Here is a 27797-nt window from a genome sequence, read left to right on the forward strand (position 1 = left end):
TAGACCTATCTCTTGTTTGTACACGTACCCTCTCTTTTTACCCCTTCCTTGGTCTGTGATTTTTGTCCTTAAGATTAACCATGTCAGTGATCACATACTCTTAAAGCCATTTCTGCTTTGGTTTAGTGTATAGTGTCTTCAGCCTTAAGCTGTTTTGTTTTACCCCATATGACAAAAGAGTTGTGTGATTTGGAAGCTTTCTAGCTTAAATTGCTATCAGGAAACTTTTGTATGTTTGAACCAGTTACTGGCTGCCTCTCATTTTCTGCAAACATGTGTGTTTACAAATAAAAGAAATTCTGGTGTATTTACTTTCAGGAGTTATCCATGAAACAAGGGATAATACTATCAGTTTATTGAATGTACCCATTGTGACTCCAAACTGTGATGTGGTGTGCAGTAGATTAACATTGAAGGTGGAACCAGGAATGCATCTCCTAATAACAGGACCAAATGGCTGTGGCAAGTCATCTTTATTCAGAATACTGAGTGGCTTGTGGCCTGTTTATGATGGGGAACTTCACAAACCACCTACATCTGATATGTTTTACATACCACAGAGGTACAGTAAATTTGAATGTTTCTCAGAACTAATGGAAACAATGTACCAATGAAATTTGCATGTAGGCAATTGTTTAACATGGCAAATTGCAATGTTACTGAGGTATGGAATAAAAAAATTGTATGTAACACATTCCTTTTGTGGGAAATGAAAGTCATATCCCTTCAGTATATGAATTATTTACAGAAATGTATAAGTGTTCAGGACTCAGTTAATTGTTGTTAACAACAATGTAGGAAAAGATAGATTGCTACTTACCATAAAGAAGACATGTTAAGTTGTAGACAGACACAATTAAAAAGACACTTACACAAAGCTTTCGGCCACAGCTTTCTTCAGAAAAAGAGAAACACACACAATTCATACACGCAAGCAAGCACACGTCACGCACACCTGACCACCATCTCTCTGGCAGCTTGTGCCAGAATACAGTTATCTCATGGGATGGAAGCAGCAATCTGGAGGGGCCAGGGAAGGGAAAGGGACAGTAGTGTATGGCTGAGGGGAGAAAGGAACACTGCCTGGTGGAGTGTGCAGTGACTAAAATGCCAACAAGTGCAGCATTAGGAGGTTGTGGAAGAGGAAAGTGGGGAAAAACAATGTGGGGAAAGATAGGCAGGTGCATTGGTAGAGAGAGCAAACAAAGAGGGTTGGAGACGAGAATGGGGAGAAGATGATAGGACAGAGGGGGCGGAAACTGTTGGGTGGGCATTGTGGGGACAGTGTGTTATCTTAGGTTCACTGATGATACCTTCATGATCTGGACTTTGGGTCAAGACACTGTATCTTCATTCCTTCACAACCTCAACACCTCCTCTCCCATCCATTTCACCTGGTCCTCCCATGCTCAGTGTACCACCTTCCTAGATGTTGACCTCCTCCTCTCTGATGGCTCCATCCACACCTCTGTCCACATTAATCTCACCAGCCACCAACACTACGTGCATTTTGACAGCTGTCATCCCTCACACACCAAAAAATCCCTCTATACAGTCTAGCCGCCCAGGAATGTTGTATCTGCAGTGAAAAGAACTGCCTTGCCCGGTATGCTGAGGGTCTGACCAAGACCTTTACAAATGGGCACTAACCCCAGACCTAGTCCACAAACAGATCGTGCCATTTCCCCTCATAGTCCCAATCCTCCTACCGTCCCCAAGAACCAGCCTCAACATTCACCGCTCTCATAATTTTCCCAGCTTCAACCATCAGTAACATACTGTCTCCATACCCTCCACCCTGAGAAATCCACCCCTCTATCCTGTCACCTCCTCATCATTCTCACCTCTGGCCTCTTTGTTTGCCACCTTCTGCCAATGCACCCACCCATGTTTCCGTGCTCCTCTCCTTTTTTTTCCCCACCTCCCTGCTGCACAAACTCCTCATGCTGCACCTGTTGGCTTTCTAGTCCGTGCACACTCCGCCAGACATTGTCCCTCTCTCCCCCCACTCATACACTACTATCCCTTCCCCTTCCCCGCCCCCTCCAGATTGCTGCTTCCATCCATGAGACAGTTGCATTCTGGCCCGAGCTGCTGTAGTTGGGGGTCATGGGTGCATGAGGTGTGCTTGCTTCTGTGCATGATGGTGTGTGTTTCTCTTTTTGCTGGTGAAGGCTGTGGCTGAAAGATTTGTGTAAGTGTCTTTTAATTGTGCCTGTCTGCAACTTAATTTGTCTTCTTTATGGTAAGTAGCAATCTACTTTTTACTATATTTTTGATATTCCTACCTGGAGTTTCCATTGTTCAACCATTATTTAAGTTGGGGAACCAAATGTATCGTTGTACGTGTAGTTTTTAATTGATACCAGAATAGAAAAAAATTGTCTGTGATCACTCACAATTCCTATTAAAATCAAACATAAAGATGTACAAAGCTGGCTCACTGAATTATTTTTATAAATTTTTAAGACAACTTGCAATCATGATGTATTAAAATGACTGTTCGGTAGTGTAGCACATTATTGTATATAGAAGAATTAGTTTTAATGTAATATAAAATACACATGGAAGCTACAAGACTTGGCCCATCTATCGTAGTGTTCTTTATAACTTGAGGACAGTTTAGGTGCGGATTATTATTAAATACCAATAGTAGATTGCACATTACACTGAGCATAAGTAAAAGAGCTTAAGGATGAATGAAAAGATAATTACCAGTCTAGTTCACAGATTTAAATTTGAAGCATATTATTTATTGGGGGCAGTGCATATATATACTATGTGATCAATGGTATCTGGACATCTGGCTGAAAATGACTTACAAGTTCATGATGCCCTCCACTGGTAATGCTGGAATTCAGTGTGGTGTTGGCCTACCCTTAGCCTTGATGACAGCTTCTACTCTCAAAGGCATATGTTCAAATAGGTGCTGGAAGGTTTCTTGGGGAGTTGCAGCCCATTCTTCACGGAAAGCTGCACTGAGGAGAGGTATCGATGTCAGTCTGTGAGGCCTGGCACCAAGTCGGCATTCCAAAACGTCCAAAGGTGTTCTATAGGATTCAGGTTAGGACTCTGTACAGGCCAGTTCCTTACAGTGATGTTATTGTCTTGTAACCACTCTGCTAGGGGCTGTGCACTATGAACAGTGCTCGATCATGTTGAAAGTTGCAGTCACCATCCCTGAATTGATCTTCAACAGTGGGAAGCAAGAAGGTGCTTAAAACTTCAGTGTAGACCTGTGCTGTGATAGTGCCACGCAAAACAACAAGGGGTGCACCTGCGAATTTTACTGTTGGCACTATACACGCTAGCAGATGATGTTCACCGGGCATTTGCCATACTCACATCCTGCCATCGAATCGCCACATTGTGTACTGTGATTTGTCGCTCCACACAGGGTTTTTTCACTGTTCAATTGTCCAGTGTTTATGCTCATTACACCAAGCAAGGCATTGTTTGGCATTTACTGGCTTGTTGTGTGGCTTATGAGCAGCCGCTCAACCATGAAATTCAATTTTTCTCCCCTCTCGCCTAACTGTTGTAGTACTTGCAGTGGATCCTAATGCAGTTTGGAATTCCTGTGTGATGGTCTGGATAGATGTCTGCCTATTACACATTACAACCCTCTTCAACTGTTGGCGGTCTCTGTCAGTCAACAGATGAGGTCAGCCTGGATATGTCCCTTCATATTTCGACTTCTCTGTCACATTGGAAACAGTGGACCTAGGGATGTTTAGGAGTGTGGAAATCTTACATACAGACGCATGACACAAGTGACACCCAATGACCTGACCATGTTTAAAGCCCGTGAGTACTGCGGAGTGCCCAATTCTGCTCTCTCACAATCTCTAACGACTACTGAGGTCGATGATATGGAGTGCCTTGCAGTATGTGGCAATACAGTGTGCCTAATATGAAAAACGCTAGTAATTAACACCACTAGAGGCTGCCCACAAGGAGGAGTTTTGTCCCCTCTATTGTGGAATCTAGTGGTGAACGAACTCATTGTGAAATTAAATTCCAGACAATGCTTCTGCCAAGGATACACAGATGATCTTGTCATAGTAATACTTGGCAAATTTACTGATACACTTAGAAATATGGCACAAGGAAATTTGGACATTGTGTAAAATTGGTGCATTAAACAGGATTTGAGGGTTAATCCTAAGAAGACTGTTGTGGTGCCATTTACGAAGAGACATATTCAACTTTCAAGTTGAAATCTAAAGCTCTTCAATGAAACTCTACCTATGAAGGGGATAATGAAGGGGATAGTGAAATATCTAGGGGTAATCTTAGATGAGAAGGTAACAGACCCCTCACAGTAAGAGTATCTGCTCCAAGGCAAACAGTACTCTAGTGAGTACTAGAAGGGGTGGTAAGAAAACTAGGGCCTAAGCCCCAGGAGTATGCACTGGATATACACCACAGTGGTCAGACATAGGATTTCGTACAGGGCCGTAGTGTGGTGGAAAAAATTAGAACAGTGGATTGCAGCTAAAGAGCTTGCCAAGGTGCAGAAATTGGTGTGCTTAGCCATAACAGGCGGAATTAGCAGCACACCAACCGCTGGAATGGAAGCCATGCTGGACCTGCCTCCACTACACCTTTGGGTCACAGTCTTAAAACTGGCAAAAACTGGGTCTCATTTGGATATCCAGAATCACACACTAATATAATGAGTGAGGTAAATATAGGAATGGCTGGGGAAATGCCTGCCGACTATATAATAACTCCCAACTGCTTCGACGAGCCTTACAATATAATAATTGGATGCAGGGAGCAGTGGTAAAAAACAGTTCAACACCATACGGGGGACATCTTTTGGTTCACTGATGGATCGAAAATAGACCAAGGCGTTGGGGCAGGGGTGTATGGGGTTCAGCCAAGACTGGAGGTCATCATCTCTCTAGGAAAACTGGCCTCTGTATTTCAAGCTGAAATTACTGTAATCAGGGCATGTGTGGAGGAGGATATGTGTAGGTGCTACAAGGACCATAACATCTACATCTATTCAGACAGCCAGGCAGCTCTGAAATCATTGGCAGCTCCTGCAACAAGATCTATGATTGTTGCAGAATGCTACAGGGCTCTGGTGCAGCTAGGGGGAAGCAATAGTGTAAACCTAGTGTGGGTCCCTGGCCACCCAGGGATCTGTGACAATGAACAAGCCAACAGATTGGCTAGGATGGGGGCAACCTGTCCTGACAGTCACCAAGGCTATGATTAAATTAGAGCTACAGAACTGGCTTAGGAAACAGCACATAGGATATTGCACCAAGGTCCATAAACAAAAACATGGTAAGGTAATGATGCCTAAGCCATGTTTTAAAAGAAGTTCTGTAATCCTGACATTGAACAGGAAAGAGATCAAACTCATGACTGGACTGATGACTGGCCATGGGAATTTCAAAGAACACCTACGCACAATGGGTATAATGGAAGAGGACCCTAAATATAGAATCTGTGATGAGGGTGAAGAAACTGCATCACACCTAATCTTCGAATGCATGGCATTGAAGAGTAAAAGATACAGAATCTTTGGGACAGCTAGACCTGTAGAAATTGTGTCTAACCAAAAACTGGTAGAGGGACTCCTTGAACTATTTAAGTGCACTGGTTGGCTTTACTAGATAGGCAGGGAGCAATACTGCACAATAAACTTATTTTCGGTGCGGGTAGTGGCGGGTTAGACCTATGCCGTTTTAGCTTCCCTGTTAAAATCAAATCAATATGAAAAACGTATGTTTTGGGGGGTGTCCGGATACTTTTGATCACATAGTGTAAGAGACCATCTTTGACAATGTTATGAACTTACAGAGGGCTGAGAAGATTTTAATTCAATGTGCAGTTGAACATGGAAGAACACCTTGTGATAAGAAACTAAAGTGTTTAAGGACTGAAAAGAGAGAGAGGGAGGGGAGCTTGGAGGAGGGGTCTATATGATGCCTCTTTCGTCGTGTGCTACTGCATATGCATATGAACAAAAATGCATGCACAAAAATTAGTGGATTGAACATACTTTACTCAAACACACTATTGTGTCCACATGTTTGCTATTTGTTCAAGCAGTCCACTATGCATCCATTTCATTTTTGTATTTGTGATGAAAAGAAACAAAAAAGAATACACAAAGGCAGCTATGGATGAAATAACTGCTTCTTTTCTAATTTCCTACTCTGAGATTTATCATTACAATAATATGATTGTCAAGTATTAAATAAAAAGTATCCACTCAAGGCACATATCAAACTTTTGTTCAAATAATTTTTAGATGTGGTGTTCCATATGACTTATTTTTGTCTGCAATCATCTATAAATGTTAGCATGCTTTCTTTGTCCTAAGAGACATTATTGAACATAAATTGCCTTAAAGCATAACCTCAATACACTACACAATGAAGCACATATGGGCCTCAGTTGCCTGTCGTCTGCTAAACAGTGCAAGAGATTTCCATCTAACATGGGAAGCAATGCACTTTGATTTTTGCCCTCCAATTTGAAGAAATTACACATGCACAAATAAGTGAGTGTGTGTGCTGTTGCACATGTGCAAAGTTGAACAGTAAAAAGACATCATGTGGAGGCAGCTAGAGAGAGAGAGAGAGAGAGAGAGAGAGAGAGAGAGAGAGAGAGAGAGAATATGCTTGTTCTGTGGATCACTGTGAAACTATGTGACAAACTTGCTAAACTGCACAAGTCTTCGATGCTATTGTCATTCTACAGAAAATCCTGAGGACAATGCTAATTTTTATAATGTAATTCTCTGACTGATCAGCAAATACATTCAATACTACATTAACATTTCCATGGATACACGACAAAAACAGTTTTAGTTATATATAGTGGCTAATTAGCTGTTGAAAGAGCATCAATCGAAATTCAGAGCTAACGTTAAACTTGGATGCCTCTCTAATTTGGTGCAGTTTTGCATGTACTAAGTTTCCCCTTCTTCACCACACCAATAAATTAGAAGGACTGAGTTGCACCTTAAATTATGACATGTCTTTGTTCACATTCAGATACATATTCAGTTGTTCCTTATTGATTTATGTAGAGTGGTCCATCTAACATGAACACTGTAAAATTTCTGCCATTGTTGCAGATAGTGAAATACACTGTAAATGGGAGTGTGTTAATTTTCAAGTATTTTGCTACCTGGTTAACCCTCAAAATGTGTTTCATTTACTGGATATGGAAGCAACAATATTTTTTAAAATGGAACTATGTGTTTAAAGACTGATAGAGTCTGCAAAATTTGGTGGATGCTGTGGTAATCAGTGTGTAAAGACAGCACTTATTCAGCTCTACTTCCTTGGTAAATATAATGTAACTGGTCTGAAACTGCACTGTGCCATATATGTGTAATCAGTGTAGAAATTTTAGTGTGTCCACATTAGATACACAGTCCTGTATATCAAGTTAAAACAGATAAAAATGTAGTTGAAGATATAACCATTGTCGGGAATATAAATCGTAATGTCATTTCAGTAGAAGATGGGAAGGAAAAAATCTTGAATACAATAACAGTAGATGCACTCACACTATTCACTGTAACTCGCAATCTGCATTCAGGATTTAGAGTGATGCAATGCAGTGTTGACACACTTTTACTCCTTAACTCATAAACACAGTTACACCAGTCAACTGACCATCTTTACAACACTACATACACACCTAATGCTACTATATTTAAATACATATGTAGTTTACTGCACTACCTTCTGCTAACTGATACAGTTGGACGGCCCTCTTACTATAGCTGTCCTTGCACATACACCAAAATAAATTCTGTTCAAGCCATCCTTTTGGCTTCCAGCATGTAATGGATTATTTCACCAGGATCCATATAACATTCACTGAGGATCCTTTATGACTGCAAGCGGTCTTGGATGAGGTTTTACCCAGAATACATTGTGTCTTCTTTTGATGACAGCTGCAGCCTTCTCAGTAAAAAAAAATAAAATCTTCTTTCACATTCCATGCAAATCAGACAGCTTTATCAGTGTATTTAGTATCTTGCAAAGTGCATATTTTCTTCTTTACTCCAATGACACTCCTTTCCTTCAAACCAACTTCAGGAATCTTCTCCTTCAGATCACTGTCAGCCATAATCAATTGCAACTGCATAATTTGCTTCTGCTTCACTCTTCTTTGCTACTTGCATTTTAAATGTCACTTCATCCCCATTTATGTCACATTGCATCTGCAAATTATTACCAGAGAAGTTGTCCAGAGTTTCTCAGTTGTTTAACTGCTCCATGTCCATGTCCAAGACAAAGCATTTACACAACTGTGGAACCACAAAACGCACTGTTATCATAGTCTCAGTACTGCAAGCTCAATATTAATCTTTCCAAATGCATATGCAGTGCATATTCCACATATAGGAAACATAGGTAGCTTCAGTATATCCTTCAGTTTTTTTCTTAAATTGGAATGAAATAGTACTTATTTGTCTCGCTGTTGAGCAATGTATCTTGTTTGCAGGCCATTAATTTTGCATCAATTATTGGTAATAAAATTTATTTTCTAATTGATTCCATTTCCAGTACCAATACATTTTCCTCTTATTCCATAGCCAATTTATGCTACTATTTGTAATTGTGATGACCCATTGTTCTACACTATTTCTGGCTGATTCGCATTGAAAACTTATTTTTGTGGGCGTCTTTGTACTCATTCACTTCTCCACATTGTACCCAGTGCTCCTCTTACATTGTTGTGGCAATAATTTTTGCATAAATACTGCTTGTGCTGACATAGTACTACTCTTTACATAACATGCTCTGTTTGTGCCCCTTCCAGACTATCTTGTGGTGAATACCCTTGGTCATGCAAACCTTCATTATCAAAAATTCCTTGCCCGATGTTCCTAATTATTATGGCTATCTTTCCTGTGCTTGAGACCTGTTGTCTCTGTTTTATTCAGTAATGCACACTATCACAGTTTCTCTTTGAGGAATTTGTTTAATTTTGTTATGTTGTAACTACAGTCAGGTCCAAATCTGAAAGCGTAGTCATATTATGAACACCAATGTATGGCCAGAACATAACTGAATTCCTGGACCAAAAGTGTCTGTATTTATACAAACATAAAATATTCCAGAATCTAAATAGTGAATGTTCCAGAAATGATGAAACCCCGAGCACATCAGCCAGTTACTCTACACTGCATGCAGCACAGCTCGCAACAATATCAATGCAAGATGTAATTTTGAAATGAGTCCTTTACAGGACTATCAAGGTATACATTTTTATTCCAATATATTTTTACATAATCCACCAGAATTCCATTGTATCTGGTGTAGGTTTTGTTGGGTGAATGCACAGAACGAGTTTTACACTGGGATCTTTTAGGTTGATATGACCCTTATGGCAGTGGCGTAGCAGCAGGAATGGCATATAGGTGGACCAGGACATCAAAAAGGTTGGGCAAGCTGCCAAATACCATTGTGGAAGGAGTAAGAGTCATTTGGGGACAATATTTCTTGTTCTATGGCCCATCACAAGGAGTTTGAAGGCCTGGCAGAGGATGGGATACACGCCAATTAAGTTTTTATTGTGTAGTTGAATATTCTTCTACATCAAGTTGACTGGTTTAGTTGGAGTGTCAAAAGCATGGGAACACAGGTAGCAGTCATCCACCGCTGTAGTAGCCCTTGGGCGGCCTAAGCGAGGCATGTCATCGACAGTTCCTGTCTCTCTGTATCTCCTCCATCACTTTGGTTCACTCCAAGATGGCTGGACACTTCCCTTGTTGAGAGCCCTACCTGGCTCAAAGTAACAATGTGGATGCAATCGAACCATGGTATTGACCGTCTAGGCAGGGTAGAACTACAGCCAACACGAGCCGTGTACCTCCGTACTCGTGGAATGACTGGAACTGATCGGCTGTTGGACCTCATCTGTCGCTGCTTATGCATGGTTGTTTACACCTTTGGGCGGGTTTTGTGACATCTCTGAACAGTCAAAGGGACTGTGTCTGTGATACAATATCCACAGTCAACGTCTGTCTTCAGGAGTTCAAGAAACTGGGGTGATGCAAAACTGTTTTTGGTGTGTGTATATTCCTCAAAGGAAAAATAGATAAAGATAAGAATATAGGTGCTAGATCTAGAACTGACAGGAGGTTGGGAAATGTAGTATTGAATGATACCTAGATCATAGGCATTGGCTATTATGTATAGGGAGATACACTGAAGGTAGTGGAGTAGCCACTGTGGACAGGTGGTGATTGAATTAATTGCTGTATTTAAAATAGAAAGCAAACATGTTAAATGCTTAAAGCTCATAAATTTCTATGCAAGTTTGAAAAATTTTGCAGTAGAGAGCTTCTTCTTCTTCTTCTTCTTCTTCTTCTTTTTTTCTAATTTCCTACTCTGAGATTTATCATTGCAATAATATGTCTTCTTCTCCCTTCTTCTCGCAGAATTACAACCTTGTGTTGTTTTTAGCCTCCATTGTGCCCTCTCCAGCGCAGATATGTGCCATCCTTGGACTCTGAGAGATTTTATAACTTCTTCCACATCATCTATCCATCATTTTCATGGCCGTCCTCACTGTTTTCTTCCATTTGGCCTCCATTCAAAAATCTTTTTAGTTCTTCTTCCAGTATCCATCCTGAGGACATGTCCAAGCCAGGCTATTCTTCTACTGCTTATAATTCTTACAATGTCAACTCCGTGTATGAGATGGTCCAGCTCAGCATTCGTCCTAGATCTCCAGAAACCATTATTATCCTGAACTGCCCCATAGATCTTGCACCACACTCTTCGTTCAAATATCTTGAGCTGCTGCTCATCATCACTCGTAAGCGTCCATGTTTCGCATCTGTAGGTTACAATTGGTCTGATCGTGACCTTATATAGGTACAGCTTCAGCTGCCTGTTTAATAACCTAGTGGCCAACAATTTCTTAAATGTGTGGAAGCATCTATTACCACTTACGATCTGCAGTTTTATTTCAGTTGACATGGAATTTGTGCTGTTTAATATTAGAGTCCAAATAATCAAAGTTCTGCACATGTTCAAAATTGAAACTGCCTGCTGAAAGTCTATCCAAGTTATTATTTTCCTTCTTAGTGAAATTCATGTACTTAGTCTCTGTTTCATTTATAGAAAGGCCTCTAGGTTCTGTGGCTTCTTTCAGCTCAGCCACTGTGGACAGATGGTGATTGAATTAATTGCTGTCTTTATAATAGGAAGCAAACATATTAAATACTTTTAGCTCATAAATTTCTATGCCTCTTTGAAAAATTTTGCAGTAGAGAGGTGCTATTTTTAAATTATGTTTTTAAATGATGATTAAGTAGGTGACGTGCATGTGCAGTAGATAGGGTCAACAACTCCTACACTGGATATAGATAATATTTGATTCTATGTGCAATACCTTGTGAAGAAGACAGTTTTAAAACTGTCAAAACCATGTTCAAGGTTTACAAATGTGTATTTTGCATCTGGTTGACTGTTATTTTCAGTCTATTGAAGTTCAGTTCATTTCATTAGTGGAAAAGCACTTTTACACATGCATGTGATTCCCAGTGTACTGAAACTAGAGCAGCTATTTTAAACTACTGTGTGCATTGTTCACAAGGAAAATTCTTGTAGATTTCCAAATTTTAGGCAGTTCAAAACCTCCCCTCCTCATATGATTACACTGAAAATCAGTGAGCTGCAACTGAATTTCAGGAGGTACGTTTTTAATATCTGTCACAAAAGGAGTTTTAAAAATATTAAAATCAAATTCAAACCTATTTAAGTCACAAAATTTGCTGTCAAAGTTTTCACTTAGAGCCTGTATCACTGTAACAAAAATTCATCAAAATGTTCATTAGGTGTCTCTTTTATTATACTTTTTTCAGTTACAATTAGTCTAATATGTGGAAAGGTTTATGCACACATGAACTTTCTGAAAAATGTGTTACACAGAACAGCAATTTTCTCTTGAAACCCAAAATGGTGTCAAGTACTTTGGTTGTTAGTTTATGTTTGCCCTGTGAAGTTGTGTTCGAGCCATTCAGGTGCTTGGTCAAGTCAATCATAGGGGGCAGGATGAGATACCTGCCGAGAGTCATCAAAGTCTGTTGTCCTTGAATAAGTTCAAAAATGTTTGAAAACAACACTTGAATCTGCTGGTGTTCTTCGCAAAAATAAGGCACATTGCCATATTCACATTTGAGTTCTGCCATGAAAGATATGAACTACTCATGCCCCGAACCATGTGATATATTAACTGTCTTTACAGCTATGTCAATGATGCCATTTATTTTGGCACATTTATCCAGCAGATCAACACAGTAAGAACACAGGGTATTGGTGGGATTTCCTATTGGATACCAACTTCTTTCAACTCTTTTTTTCCTCATGAAAGCAATGGCACTAGACTTATGACCAATCATTCCATCAGCTCCATCCACTGTGATTAACAAATGAGTTTCCCAACAAAAGTCGTTTTTTGGTTAAGTTTTCTAGGACCAATTTAAGGAATTCTTCCATCTATTTGAAATCAGCTTTCATCCTAACACAAAAAATAGACAACAATATATTTATTCCCTGTCAGTGAGCTGTGCTTCCACATTGTTAACAATTTCTTCAATACATGTGCAAACTGTTCACCTTGAAATAGAAACTGTTTTGAAAATTCTCTGTCACTGAAAGGACATGCTGCTTTTGCTATTTTAAGAGCTATGTGATAGCTTAGCTTCATTGCAGCATCATTATGAATTGCATGGTTTTCTTTCAGTACATACATTACAGTAGGACCGATTGATACTCCATAAATAGGAGGCATATTTGAAAGTAGGCTGTTGGATATTACTAAGCTGTCATACTACGTCCTTTCATCTGATGTACACACACACACACACACACACACACACACACACACACACACACTGTTGACTCCAGACACTAAAATAAGTTGTGCCACAGTGCCTCTCTCTTTCTCTCTCACTGTGTGTGTGTGTGTGTGTGTGTGTGTGTGTGTGTGTGTGTGTGTGTGTGTGCATCTAATGAAGGACTTAGTTGTAATTCTATCCTGGATTTTTCCATCATATGGGTACTTGTTTGCCTCTGTTCTGTTGTGGCTCAACACATTTGTGTTTTCATTTCTTCAGTATTTGAAACTTCGTCAATATTGATAATTTTATATTATGAAAAAAAAAGAAAAAGAAAAATAAAGAAAAGGGAGAACATGCTGAAAGTCACTTAGTATTTCGATAGAAAGGTAATTTTGTTCGCACTGTGGACTGAAGCATATGGATTCATTTGATGTTTGTTTTGAAGACCTTAACTCCTGCTAGGCCATTTTTTTCTCACTACAAGTAATTCTGTCTTATTACCACAAATGAATCCTTAACATAGACAATCCTACCATACTCAGTGAAACTTCAGTTGATTATAAATCATATATACAAGATTGTTACAATGAGTAACTTGTCAGAGCTGAGGAATGTTTGTGTACCCAGTGTATCTGTAGCTTCACCAAGATTGAGTGCTGTGTGTAATCGTGAAAATGAACCTAAAATTTACCAATAGGTGTTATGCAAGTACGAGGGTCAGTCAAAAAGTAATGCCTCCTATTTTTTTTTTCTACGTTTAATTGTCAGGAAATTTAAATGCAATTACATAGGTTGAAAACCACAACATTGAGGATCATTTTGTCATTTTTCAATGTAATCTCCGCCCATCTCTACAGTTTTGGTCCATCTTTGAACAAGGGCATGTATCCCAGCACGGTAAAAATCACAGCTCTGCTTCCTAAGCCATTGACGCACGGATGTTTTGACGGCCTCCTCATCTTCAAAATGAATCCCACAATGTGCTTCTTTTAGTGGCCCGAACAGATGGAAGTCTGATGGTGCCAGGTCAGGGCTGTATGGGGGATGAGGCAAAACTTCCCATCCAATTTTGACAATCTCGCCAGAGGTGTGACGACTGGTGTGTGGTCTTGCATTGTCATGCAAAAGAAGAACATCTGCCATTGATTTTGTTGGGCGAACTCGCTGAAGACGTGCTTTAAGTTTTTTGAGGGTTGTGACGTATTGAACAGAATTTATTGTGCATCCCTGCTCCAAAAAATCAACCAGAATCACACCCTCTGTATCCCAGAAAACTGTTGCCATAACTTTCCCTTCCGATCGCACAGTTTTGAATTTTTTCTTCCTCGGCGAGCTTGTGTGACGCCACTCCATTGACTGCCTCTTTGATTCGGGTTCAAAAAAATGCACCCATGTTTCGTCCCCGGTCACAATTTTTTTCAGAAACTCATCTCCCTCCAAACAGAAGCGCTGCAAGTGTTGGGAGGCTATTCTTTTCCTTGCCTCTTTATTCTGATCGGTTAACATTCTTGGAACCCACCGTGCACAAACTTTTGAGTACCCCAATTGTTTAATAATCGTGATCACACTGCCTTTACTAAGAGAAATAATGCGACACACTTCATCTGCAGTCACCCGACGGTCACCACGAATGATGTCATCAACTTGCTGAATGTTGTGTGGAGTCACTGCACTCACCGGCCTGCCGCTCCGCTTTTCGTCAGTCAACGGTGTTTGCCCTTCAGCTTCCTTACAACGACGAACCCATCGTCTAACAGTGCTGACATGCACTGTCACAACACCATACACCTTCTTCAGTCTTTCATGAATGCGTATGGGCGTTTCACCTTCTGCATTCAAGAATTCAATCACACAACGCTGTCTCAAATGAACATCGATGTCGGCCATCTTACAAACTTCTGCTGTGCTGCCACCTGTTGACACAGAAAGTTACTACTGCAGTGGATTGCAGAAGAAGGTTTGAGGAATGGCGCCAAATTCAAATTTTTCACTTAACTTAATTTTTTTAAGTAGAAAAAAAATGGGAGGCATTACTTTTTGACCGACCCTCGTATACACAGTTACATCATGCGGTATGTATAATAACAAAAATAACTGCAGTTAAGATCAAAGTGTATGCAATAAGAACACTGACACAAAGAAAATATACGAAAATATATAGGAAAAAATTTGAAATTGCCAAATTAGGCCATAAAGAATTGGTGGGTAATGTTTAATGCAAAATGAGCACACTATTTTGTAATATAACCTGTTGTGAGAAAATTACAATAGGTGGTTACTAATTTATTATACATGTCAGTATATAAAACTAAATAACTAAAAAACAGTGAGGAAAGAAGACTACCCTGATGTCAATGGAGTGCCATCTCCTTTGACATAAATGCAGAAAAAGCCACTGTTGGACATGAAAGGGGCACTAGATGGTGGTAGATGACAGTGAAGCTCATGGTCTTTGAGTCAGAGTTGTCACAACATGTCTGCTGTGCAGGTTTGCCAATGATAATTAAAGTAGTTCATCAAAAATACTAAAGAAATAATACTGATTAAACTCTCTCTGCCTGTTCAATACACAATCTGGAGCTCTCTTCGTCTGGTTGTAAACTTCTAACTCTTCCAGGAAATATAATTTCCTTAGTTTGGGCACATCAAACAGCACCATCATTTCCTGTGTAATATCTTGCATTGCGTGTCCTTCCTTCCTTACCAAGGTTGTCTCTTTTTTGGGTGTATGTTTTTCTCTAAGGTGCATTTTGAGGGAATGGCCTATTTGGTCAATAAAATAGCAGTCATAGTCATTACAATTTATCCTATATACTCCCAGCTTATTAAACTTATCGCATTTTGGGCCTATTCAGTGATGTAGAAGAGTTTTTAACATATTCATTGCCTGAAAACCAATCCTTATATCTGTCTTATGAAAATATTTATTCAATCTTATGTGAAATTGGACTGTTATAGGCCATGGCTGTAAAACTAGTTTTCGTTTTACAATTGCTATCGTTACTAGGCAAGGCATTATTATTATTATTATTATTATTATATGTTAATTTTTTCTGTTTTCTATTTTTTTTCTTGTTCTCAAATCTTAAGATGGTTGCTTAATGAACTGAAACAAGTCATCAAATTTCTATGCTTATTATGTATGCTATCTAGACAGTTAAACAAAAAACAAAAAATAATTTGTAACAAATTTTTGTCTTCGTTCTTTCCACCAACCTGACTATTCAATCCTTATCTTTAGTTTTTGATTACACTATTCATTTCTCTTCCTATTATTCCATTTCTTACTTCTTACTAAATTCTTATCTCTGAACTGAAGCTGGCATGATACTTGCCACTGCTCTAGCCACTGCTCTATCTTAGACCTCCTCCTCAATATGACATTACCCTCCCCTTCACTTTCATTTACGTCACCTCTTTTCCTCAAAGCAGATGGGTTCCTCTCTCCAGAGTCTGAGTAACCTACCTTTCCTATGATCTTCCCCAACGTATCTTTCTCTCTTCCCCAAGAAGGGAACTGTAGGTTCCAAAAGTTAGGATAGGGTGTATTTTTATACATGTCTATCAGCAGCACTGATATTTTGTCTCCTGAGTATAATTACTGCCAGCAGTTCTTTCTCATGATTTTATAATTTTCTCAAGTGAATATTTCTTGTGATACAATTATGTTTTAATTAGACCAATAAGTACTCTTAACAGCTTTTGTTAGAATTCATGCTGCTCCACATTTTCAGCTGAGTGTTTGCCATTTTCTGAATGCCTTGTTACCAGAACACTGATTTATCTATGCTGTTAGTCTTCATGTACTAACTATAGTCAGGCCACTTAAATTTTCAGAATTAACACAGAGTTATGGAAATTAGTGATGTTGCTGAGTATCACTTAATGTTACCGTAGGACAGTAAGAATCAACCCATTTCTAATCTTGAGTAAATTCTGGGAAATACCTGAGAAGCAGTCTTACATCATTTCACATTTTTATTGTTTTTGTTTACAATTTCAATAAAATGTGCAACTCCTCATAGGATGATAGAACTATATTGATTGGCTTCAGAACCTGGGGCCAGTGGTTAGGTTGTATTAAAAGTTATCTCAAGCTAAAATTGTCTTGAAGATCCATTTTATTTTATTATGTCCACTAACCTGAAGTGTCTTTCATTGTAATTAGTGTTCAGTTGTAATTCTGGAACAACACTGCATCATTTTGCAAAAATGTGCAAGTGTGCAATTCCTCATAGGATGATAGAACTATATTGATTGGCTTCAGAACCTGGGGCCAGTGGTTAGGTTGTATTAAAAGTTATCTCAAGCTAAAATTGTCTTGAAGATCCATTTTATTTTATTATGTTCACTAACCTGAAGTGTCTTTCATTGTAATTAGTGTTCAGTTGTAATTCTGGAACAACACTGCATCATTTTGCAACAGAATACCAGTAGATAAATTTGTAGTGCAAAAGTTTCAGAAGAGAACATTTGTTCTCACTGGCAGATGTTTAAATGCAGTTTCCTAAAAGTGTACCATAATTACAAAGAACTATGTAATTCTTTTTTTTCTGAGTAAGGCACAGTTTTATCAGATAGCTGCACCATCCTATCATAGTTTCCTGCACATAATGTATTTAGAGGAAGGAATTTAGTAGTAGAAGCCTCTGTACTCAAGATTTTCTAATGCCACCAGCAGCTGAATAATCCTTGGCATACATATTACTCATTTTAAGCTGAAAAGATACACTATTTTTTCATTTATGCTAATAAGAATGAGCACTTAAGCTGCACACAAGTTTTTGATTGGACAATGTTTAGACAATTAAAATTTAAATGTCATCCCTTATTCGAGTCCCAGTCCAGCACACAGTTTTCATCTGCCAGGAAGTATCAAAATATGAATTGCTTATAATTATGATCACATCAGTATGATGGTGTCATTCCATTGATGTGATATATTGTTCTGACATTATTTTGTGTGTACTATTATTTTAATTGTGTACATGACTTTTTCAGACCATATATGTCAATTGGTTCATTGGCTGACCAAGTCATTTACCCCCATACTGAAAAGGACATGAGAGACCGTGGGTTTACTGTGAAACATCTACAAAAATGCTTGGAGCTTGTTCATCTGGACTACATTGTAGAACGAGAAGGTGGCTGGCATGTTGTACTCGACTGGAAAGATGTTCTTTCTGGGGGTGAAAAGCAACGTATGGCAATGGCAAGACTTTTCTATCACAAGTAAGTTTTGACAGAGCTCATATTTGTTTATAGGGATTAAGTGGTGACTACTATATAAAGGGAATGCAGTGCCTGGCCCTTGCTCATTTCCTGAACTCCACAGTTGAAGTTCTGTCACTGTCTTCTTCATAGCTGAATTGCACCACACTACTTTTTGTAATTTAACAAGTTCCCCATCTTGCTCTCTTTAATTCAACCCAACTACAGGTGAGATGGAATGGTTTGCTTATAGAAAAATATGCTGGTGGATCTTTGATGGTCCGTGTCTAATTTACTCCTAAATAAAATGGGGAAAAACTGTAATGAAATGTAAACTTTGAATGGCACTGTACACAATAGGAAACTTAAGATAGAACAATTATTCTGAATAGTGTCATCAGTCGAATGCTTATGCTCCATTCTTCCGTCCTTTCTTCTGTCTAATTCCGTATCGTGCACGATGACAGCTTTTTGCACTGTGGCATCGGAAGACATACTTCCACTATATAAAATCTGTTTGTTCCAGATTAGAGAGAGACGTGTTTCTCCTTCCAAGGTTAAAAAATGAATATGTTTACTATATTTTGCACTCATCAATATATGACTTAAAGAACCCAGTTGTAGAGTATATACCAACCACTTTTACCTCTGCAAATTCTTTTGATGCAATGATGTTGAACCAATGTTGAAGATGTACAAAGAAAACACACAAACTGAAAAACAGTCAAAATTCTAATTTTAGAAATGTATCTTACATTTCTTTATGAATTTAAAAATATTTGTTACAGCATATGATACAAAATCCAACAGTAACTGACACTGCTTACCGTTAACACACCTGTGCTTAATAAAATTATACCCCTCACCCAACTCCCATACTTCTCACTTCCCAGCCCACCCTTCCTGTTTCATCACTGTTGTCATTCCTATTCCTACTCCTATCTCTTCTGAGGCCATCCCATCACTCAACACTGCCTTTCTCTCAGTGTACTCACTTGCCCTTTCTCACCGTAAGCGAGTTCCTTGTCCTCCCCCCTCCCTTCCTCAACTTCTGATCAGCCCATTTATTTGAGGTTGCTTTGCCACACTCCCCTCCCTTTCTCAATAGCCTTCAACTCACCCCCTCACCTCTTCCAGTGTGTATAGTTCAATAATCCTCTCCCTCCCCCCCACAGTTTCCCACTTACTTAACCATTTCATCACTACCTCTCCATAGACCCGTTGCATACCCCCCCCCCCCCCCCGTCTCTCTCTCTCTCTCTCTCTCTCTCTCTCTCTCTCCCCTCCCTCCCTCCCTCCCTCTCTCCCTCTCCCCCACCCCCTCTCCTTCCATCCCTCCCTCTTCCTCTCCAACAGAGTGAGGTGGTGCAATGGCTAGCACACTGGACTGGCATTCAGGAGGATGATGGTTCAATCCCATGTCCAGCCATCCTGATTTAGGTTTTCCATGATTTCCCTAAATTGCTCCAGGCAAATGCCAGGATGATTCCTTTGAAAGAGCATGGCCAACTTCCTTCCCTCTCCTTCCCTAATCCGATGAGACCGATGACCTCACTGTCTGGTCCCCTCCCCCAAACAACCCAACTCTCTCTCTCTCTCTCTCTCTCTCTCTCCCTCTCCCTCTCCCTCTCCCTCTCCCTCTCCCTCTCCCTCTCCCTCTCCCTCTCCCTCTCCCTCTCCCTCCCCCCCCCTCCCCTTCTTTCTGTAGTTCCATCCCACACTGATGAGCCACAACATTATGATCACTTACCACCTCGAAACTCAAAGCTGCCTGTTGGCATTAAGAACATGTGACACATTAAGGAAACTGTATAAGTGGAGCAGAGACAAATGGGGAATCATTCTATTGACAATATGAGCTGCTAACTGGGGAAATCCACTTACATAAGTGACATTTCTCGGAAACGATGAAGCTAGTCAGCTGTTTGTGTACTTCTTTTTTGTGCACCTATGCAAAGTGGTTGAAGGATGGTGAAACCCCAAGCAGGCAATAACATATTGGTCATCCATGCCTCATCACAAAATGTCCAGGTTGGAGGGTTGCAGGACGCAGCAATCTGTGGCAGTGTGCAAGGTGAGTACACCAAATTGATTTATTTCCTTACACTTTGCTCATGAGTAGCTCGTGAAGTTTTTCCTAACCTGCAGCAGGGCCTGTGTTCACTGTCATCAGATATTAGCCGAATCCCAGCCACTTCACACTCTGTTCACGCGATATATGAACTTATGCTGTCAAGGTGGCACCATGGCTGAGCATCACTGATGCTGTCAGACAAGGAATTGTGCAGGATGAAACCAGTTGTGTGAATGGACTCAATCACTTGGGGCCCAGGGGCAAGTTGAGGAGCATGGACGAGTGAAGTTTGGTCACTCAGCCAGCTCTCGGAACATTCAGATTTCCTTCTGTTCCTCTCTGACCATGAGCCCCCCAGCTTCTATGAAAGACTTCAGACTTCATTTCTGTATCCCTTAAGGACAAACAATAAACCATACCATGATTCAGTTTTAATCATAAACTGTGACTTCGTACCTTGCAACTATTTCCTATACGCAGGATGCCCATCTGCTCCTGACGTACATCCTATCAGCCAAACCTTTATGCACTTGCACATTAGATTTAATGACAGAGTACAGTTCTGGTGCTGGCGCAAGTGTTTCATAGCACACCAATCAATGCTCTGGAGTAGACAATTCCTGTGTGTTCTCATGTTGAACCAACAACATTGTCAGTTAAGATATATGGGATGCAATCAATAGGAATGGGCTATGGCTCAGGGCTCAGTGGAAATGTGTTACCTGATTGGATGAATCATGTTTCTAGTTACATCACATCTATAGTCATGTCTGGATATGCCATCTTCTCAGTGAGTAGCTACTTCAAACATAAGCTGTGCAGCAGATAGGCCACTAGGGGCAGTATTATACTATGGGAGACATTCATCTGGGCTGCAACCTGTGGTAATAATCTAATACACAATGACAGCTTGTAATTTACTGACCTGTTACATATGCCTCTGTCTCATCAAATTTCTCCTTTAATCTTCCATCTGTGATTATCGACTGTGACAAAATGTTATTAAAGAATGTACTCAATACCAAAGAATTTGCTTTTCATTCTCATCACATTTATCAGCACCAAGTTTATTTTCATTGATCAGCCTTTTAGAACTTACGTCTATTGATTAACACAAATCGGTAAGCTACACCAATTAAAGAAATTTTGAAAAGTTCACAAGTGGCAGTGATGAAAACTAGATACTGAATAAAGATTGTTCACTTGTTGACTACCAGGTGTAAACTTACTCATAGTAATTATATACTTTAATTTTCCAACCACAACTTGGAACTGTACATGCTGAATACTAACGACAGACTCAATAAAATGAATAACATAGTGCCAAAACTGTTTAAATGCTTCCCATCACTGATTATAGCGTGTGCGAGATGTCTATTTATACGCACATGTATTGCAGAAATTGTGAATTGGTAAAATGGAATGCTGTTACATTTCATGTATAACCATAAAAGACAGAAAAAAGATACAAAGAAAGAGTAGGCAGTGATGTAAATTTGTTTCGCCAAAAGCTGTACAATTAGGAAATGGCAAACTAATAGGTACTATTTTATGTAAGGGAAGTTTTTATGTGCGTGGGGTTTCCTGATGTTCACCAAAAATTTTTGAGGAGGTGAAATTTTCTAATTTGAGTAATTAAAAAACTAACATGTTATTTAATTAAGAGTTTCAATTTTTGGAAACAGAAAAACCAGAGCTGTAAAACTAAGGCAGTGAATTTGAGAAAGAATATCTTTTTAGAGTGGAACGTTCTGGAAAACAAAATTTTGAATGTAAGTAACTTTTGAAATAAGTGAAATGTTTGAAGCAAATGTGAGAGTGAGGGCTTTTAAATAAGCTATATTAATATAAAAACAAACAATATTTAGCCGTATTGAATTCTGATGTGCCCATGGTTTGCATGTACTGCAAATTATGATTTTTTTTAAATAGAATATTTTCATATGAACAAAATATATTCGTGATGTGAGCTGGCTGTAAATTGTATTGTGAATAATAAAATTTATTAAAATACTCCACAAATAAGACTTTGACAATTTAGTGTACACATGGTATATGCATTATGTGTATAATGAGAAAGAGAGGTGGTAAAACTGTTTATTTATTTAAGGTATTGAATTGTAGCAAGTGGAGTTATCTCACTTTGCATAATCTCAAGCTCTAGATTACATGAACATTATTATGGACCATGTGCATCCCTTCATACTTGATGTCTACTCCATCAGTGATGATATCTTCCAGTAAGATTGTTGTCAATGTCATAAGGCCAGAATCATGCTTCAATGATTTGAGGAACCAGATAGCAGACTCACATTGACATCATGACGACGAAATTTTCCTGATCTGAACACAATATACACTGCTGGAACACTATCAGGCACCAGGTCTGCACCTAAAAACCACCAGTCCATAATTTATGAGAATTTTGTGACCTGTGTGTAGAATCTGGTGCCACATACCTCTGGAAATCCACTAGTGACTTGCCAAATCCACACCATGCAGAGTCACTGCTGTATTGTGTTACAAACATACACAGACATGCTCTTAATTTTCTGGCTCATCAGTATATACTGTTTCTCATCTGCTTAAAAATGCATTTTTTTTTTAATATTCTGATCGTCAGTAAAATTTCTTATGTTTCACTTTCAGTTTACAGTATCCAATAATTGGTTTTATGTGTTCCTTTCTTTCAGACCTAAATTTGCCCTATTAGATGAATGCACAAGTGCTGTGAGTATTGATGTTGAAAGTGATATATATCAAGCTGTAAAAGATGCAGGAATTACATTGCTGACTATTACGCACAGGCCATCTTTGTGGTAAGTACTGGACATACTTGTAAACACAGAAGTAGTGTACTTTCTCTTTTTTAAAAACAGTCATTACCTATCTAATACAAGCAGTTGAGTACATATCCAAACATTTTCATTTGTTGTAAATGACCATTTTTTCTTATTAAATATTAAATTTAGAAACCATAATAATGGAAATATGAAACAAGTGAGTTAGGTAATGGTGTCTCTCGATGACCCAAAGGTTTGGTGAAGACTGAATATGGGAACATCAACCACCTCAAATTTGCACACAAGTCTTATGCATCAATAATAAATACCATCTGAAACAGTGACTGAGCAACCTCTAAATAAAAAGTAAGAAAAAACCAAACAATGGAAAATCCAGGATGGAATAATGACAATATTATGAAAAGGATAGATTGCTGCTCACCATATAGCGGAGATGTTGAGTCACAGATAGGTACAACAAAAAGATGGTCAAACAAATAAGCTTTTGGTCCGGAAAATCTTCATCCAAATTAGACAAAACACACACACACACACACACACACACACACACACACACACACACACACACACACACACATGCCAACACAACTCACACATGTATGACCACAGTCTCTGGCTGCCAACGCCAGACTTGTGTTGTTTGCATATCTGAGGTGGTTGATGCTCCCATATCCAGGTCTGGCCTTGGTGTGCAAACTGTGGTCGCGCGCGCGCGCGTTTGTGTGTATTTTTGTGTGTGTGTGTGTGTGTGTGTGTGTGTGTGTTTGTGTGTGTGTCATTCAGATGAAGGCTTTCTGACCAAAAGCTTATTTGTTTGACAATCATTTTGTTGTGCCTATCTCTGTCCCAACATCTCCGTTATATGGTGAGTAACAGTAACAGGGTTTTCCCTAAAATCTGAATGAAGAGTATGGTGCTTCCATATATAATAGTTTCCCTGTTTATTTAATACAGTTGTTTCCTTGACCCTCAAAAATGGTTTAAAATCAAAACACAAATTTCTTTGAAATACAACTGTGGAGTAGAAGTCTACTATCTTGAAAATACTCTGTGACTTTTCTGGTCCACATTGATGTTGTTCAAAGACAAGTTGTCTTATTTTGGTCAGACTGCAAGAGCTGCTTCAATGTTGTCATCAGTTCTGTTTGACAGGCTCATCAGAAAAAAAGAGTTGATATGACACTATTAAAATTTATATTAAATGTTTTTTATATTATTATTTTTTTTTAGTTGAATAAACTTGAAAATATCTGAGCAAAGTGACAAGCATGGACAGAAAGTGTAAAAAAACTAGGCTTGACTGAACAGATAAGTCTCATGGCAGTTTTTACTGCATGTTCAAGCCTAAGTCACTCTATGAGGTCTGTTGAAAAAATTCCAGAACATTCATAATTTTGTGCTAATTGTGTGTCGGAGAAAAATATTTTTGGCATACCTGCACCCACTGGTGTTTAATGTGTAACTGGCAGAAGTTTCATTGTTGTATAACTGTTAGTTGTTGTTCAATGGTGTATTGAGTAGAACATTGTGTCTCACAGTTAGCAAATTTTGAGATGGCAGAGTTAGAGGAGCAATGCTTCTGCATTAAATTTTGGGTGAAATGGCACACCAAATGATGCAGGAAGCAGCCTATTGTGATGAGTGCTTAAGCTAACAATATGTAGAGATATAGTGGAAAGATGAGTTGTAGGCAAAGCAAGTGCAGGCTATGACTCATTGGTAGGATACTGGAAAATTGCAATTGGTCTACAAAAAGAGTTTGTATACAAACCACTTGTACAACCCATACTGGAATACTGCTTAAGTGTATGAAATCTATATCATGTGGAAATAACAGGAGACATCAGATGTATAGAGAAAAATGCATATGGTCAAAAGCTTAATTGTCTGGCAACAAAGTGTAAAAGAAATGTTGGGAAATCATAACTTGCACAAACTTGAAAAAATATTACACCTTGTGACAATCTGCCTAGTAAACTTAGAGAAACATTTTTCATGGCATAATCTTTTAATATTATTCAGCCCCCATGTATCTTTCTCATGGAAAAATTGGTTCAGTCTTTCTATTTTTACAGAATTTTTTTGTATCTCACCAGTGCTTTTGGTCTTCTGAGCCTCTGTCACCCTACATTGCAAGTACTCACAAAGTGTTTTTCCTTGCTGTTGTGTGAGACATCAAAATTCAAATTGTTCTTACTGGTAAATTTCTGACTGTGTGCCTTATCAGCAGTCTTATGCCCTTCCCAAAAAATATGGTGGGACATCTTTAGAGTTGACTACTTCTTTGCATTTTTTATGCAAGTGATGAATAAATCTGATTGCAACAACCAACTCACCAACCATCAACCCAGTTATCCATATTTATTCTTATTTTAACTTCTTCAAGACAACTCATCTTTCATTGTTAAAGCTGTTTGTGCCAGACTGATTTCCGTAAAAGTTGGGGCACCAAGATGGAATCATTGGCTTCAAATAGAAGAAAGAGGGTCTGAATGTTTAAAATATTAGAATACCGTTTCATTTTAATTGACAACTGGTGCCCATGCTGTACCTATACTACAATCAGACAAACTGCAGTACTAACATTTCAAAGACCATTCTCTAGCTGACAGATGTCTTCTATGTTGTCATGTCAGATCTTTTAAAGATATATTTATGAACATCAAAATTCAAATTGTTCTTACTGGTAAATTTCTGCTTGTGTGCCTTATCATCAGTCTTATGCTCTTCCCCCAAAAATATGATTGGACATCTTTAGAGTTGACTACTTCTTTGCATTGTTTTATGCAAGATTTAGAGACATCAAAAGACTAATGAGGTTGAATGCATTTACACTACATATGTACTCTGTTAGCACTATATATTATATAGCAGATGGTGCATAAGAATAATTGTCAGTTTGTCTCCTTATAAACTCAAATTTGTCTAATTTTACAACCATAAGATGTATGTGAGAGGAAGTAATATGTTTCTTTATATGCCTTGGAACATTTACTCTTGATACTCTTAAGTCTTTGTTATACTGTATATTACATTTTTCTGCAGTTTCCCCTGCTAAAGATGTCAGTCACCTCTGCCACTCTCTCATGCTGACTAAATAAATCCCAGATTAATCACACAACTTGTCTTCAAAATCTCTCTCTCTCTCTCTCTCTCTCTCTCTCTCTCTCTCTCTCTCTCATATATTGCATCTTTTTTCTGTTTCTGTAGTTACATTAAATTTTGTGACACTAAGGGTCAGTGGCATGCATATCTTTGTTGGTGATAAATGATGAGAGAAACCTTGAAAACTGTGTACAACTAAATTAATTTGTCATGCACTGATTTTACAATCAATGCCTTAAAGCTGAAGCAATCCAGAGGTGTATGAGAACTTCTGTGCGGGGTAGGGTTGTGGCGGTGTGCCGGAGTGAGGGAGCAGGCCACTGGTAGCTTAGATAATTGGCATCAAAGTCAAAACATTTTATTAACACTCATGGGCTCATAGTGTCTTAGTGGAGGCAGCAACCATGCCCCGTCACGGCACATAGCGAGCTGACAGCTACTGAGCCATGACATTGGCTCCCAGGAATGTTGTCTCCAGAAGCTCGCACAGTGATGTGCATCACAGTTAGTAGGACACTGCCACTTGCTGGTGGAGCCAGCAGCACTGAAGTCTGCTAGGTTGTGTGCAGGGGAAGCCAGTGCATCCACTTAGTAGTGGATCCCACCCCCTGCAAGTGGCACATGTGGTGCCTAGTCACCTCCACCAGCATGGAAGGGTGAATGGCTGTACTGCCCCGGTCTTGGTTTGCTGCCCTTCAAGGCAGGAGTCAACCTGCCAGTGGAGAAGAATCAAGTCCAAGAAAAGCATTTGACACTAGCAGAAGGGGTAGTGCTGAAGGTCCAAACTTGTAGCAGTTGTGTACTGTTCCATATTGCCCAGTCACCTGGCATGGTCCTGTCGTCCCCACAGGCACTGTTGGACTACTCTCCCCTCAGCTAAAATTAGTGGGTATTTATACTGGTTAGTGACTCACTTGTCGCAATGCACTGTTTCGAGTCATGTTCAGAACAACAAAGCCAAGGCCTGGTGGTGTGGGAACAGCTTCACTCATCCTGCAAGAGCTCCATTTGACCGCTGCATTGCATTATTGTGGTTCCTGGTCTAGACCACCTGCATCTGGCTGGCCGACATTTTAGTGCTCGCTTGTGGCCTTCAACTGATTGTTTCTGCAGTAATGAGCAAATCTGGAATACCCCCAAGTCTCTACACCTAAACTGTCTGCAACAGAAGTCAGTATGCATGGACACAATGTACAATATTTATAATTTTTTTTTTCTTAAGTGCTACTCAGCATGAATTCCACAAGATTCAGAGGCTATGATTTGCCCTGCTATGTTCGTTCTTTAGATCCTTACTTGCAATTACAAGAGAAATGTCATTTTTATACTAATTAACAGTTCATAAGTTCTCACAAGGATATACAACTAGTATCTCTTGACAGTTCTCCATATACTGCTTCACGTCATCTGCCTTCAAAGGTCCTTATGATTTCTTAAATACTACAAAGTACATTTTTGACAATACTTGCAGTGTAATGTCCACACGTACAACAGTTAACTCCTCCATTTTCAACTTACAAGCTAAGAATGATACAACAGAACTCTTTCTCTCTCCCTAAATTATCCTTGACAAATCTCCTCTAACAGTACATGGTCTGGTTCCATTAAACTCTTATACTCGGAATCTTCTTTTCTAGCTGGTGGTTTTTCAACTCATTGTTTAGGAACATCACCCAAGACTGTGTCATTGTGACAAATTCCATTTATGGTTTACTAGAAAACATATTTCCAAACCTATCCTTGTACATGAATCACATATAAT

The 27797-nt window shown here is 39.1% G+C and overlaps 1 protein-coding gene across 2 annotated transcripts in view; it reads left to right on the forward strand.

The window, feature by feature from the left end:
* Positions 1 to 27797, forward strand: part of LOC126297731 (ATP-binding cassette sub-family D member) — an 80796-nt gene that overhangs the window by 47365 nt on the left and 5634 nt on the right. For both annotated transcript variants that reach the window (XM_049988872.1, XM_049988873.1), the window contains 3 exons: positions 319 to 562; positions 17843 to 18073; positions 22820 to 22945. In XM_049988872.1, coding sequence (XP_049844829.1) covers positions 319 to 562; positions 17843 to 18073; positions 22820 to 22945 — 601 coding nt within the window. The remainder of the gene's footprint in view (positions 1 to 318; positions 563 to 17842; positions 18074 to 22819; positions 22946 to 27797) is intronic.

Source organism: Schistocerca gregaria, chromosome X (assembly GCF_023897955.1).
Source record: "Schistocerca gregaria isolate iqSchGreg1 chromosome X, iqSchGreg1.2, whole genome shotgun sequence".
NCBI classification, from domain to species: domain Eukaryota; kingdom Metazoa; phylum Arthropoda; class Insecta; order Orthoptera; family Acrididae; genus Schistocerca; species Schistocerca gregaria.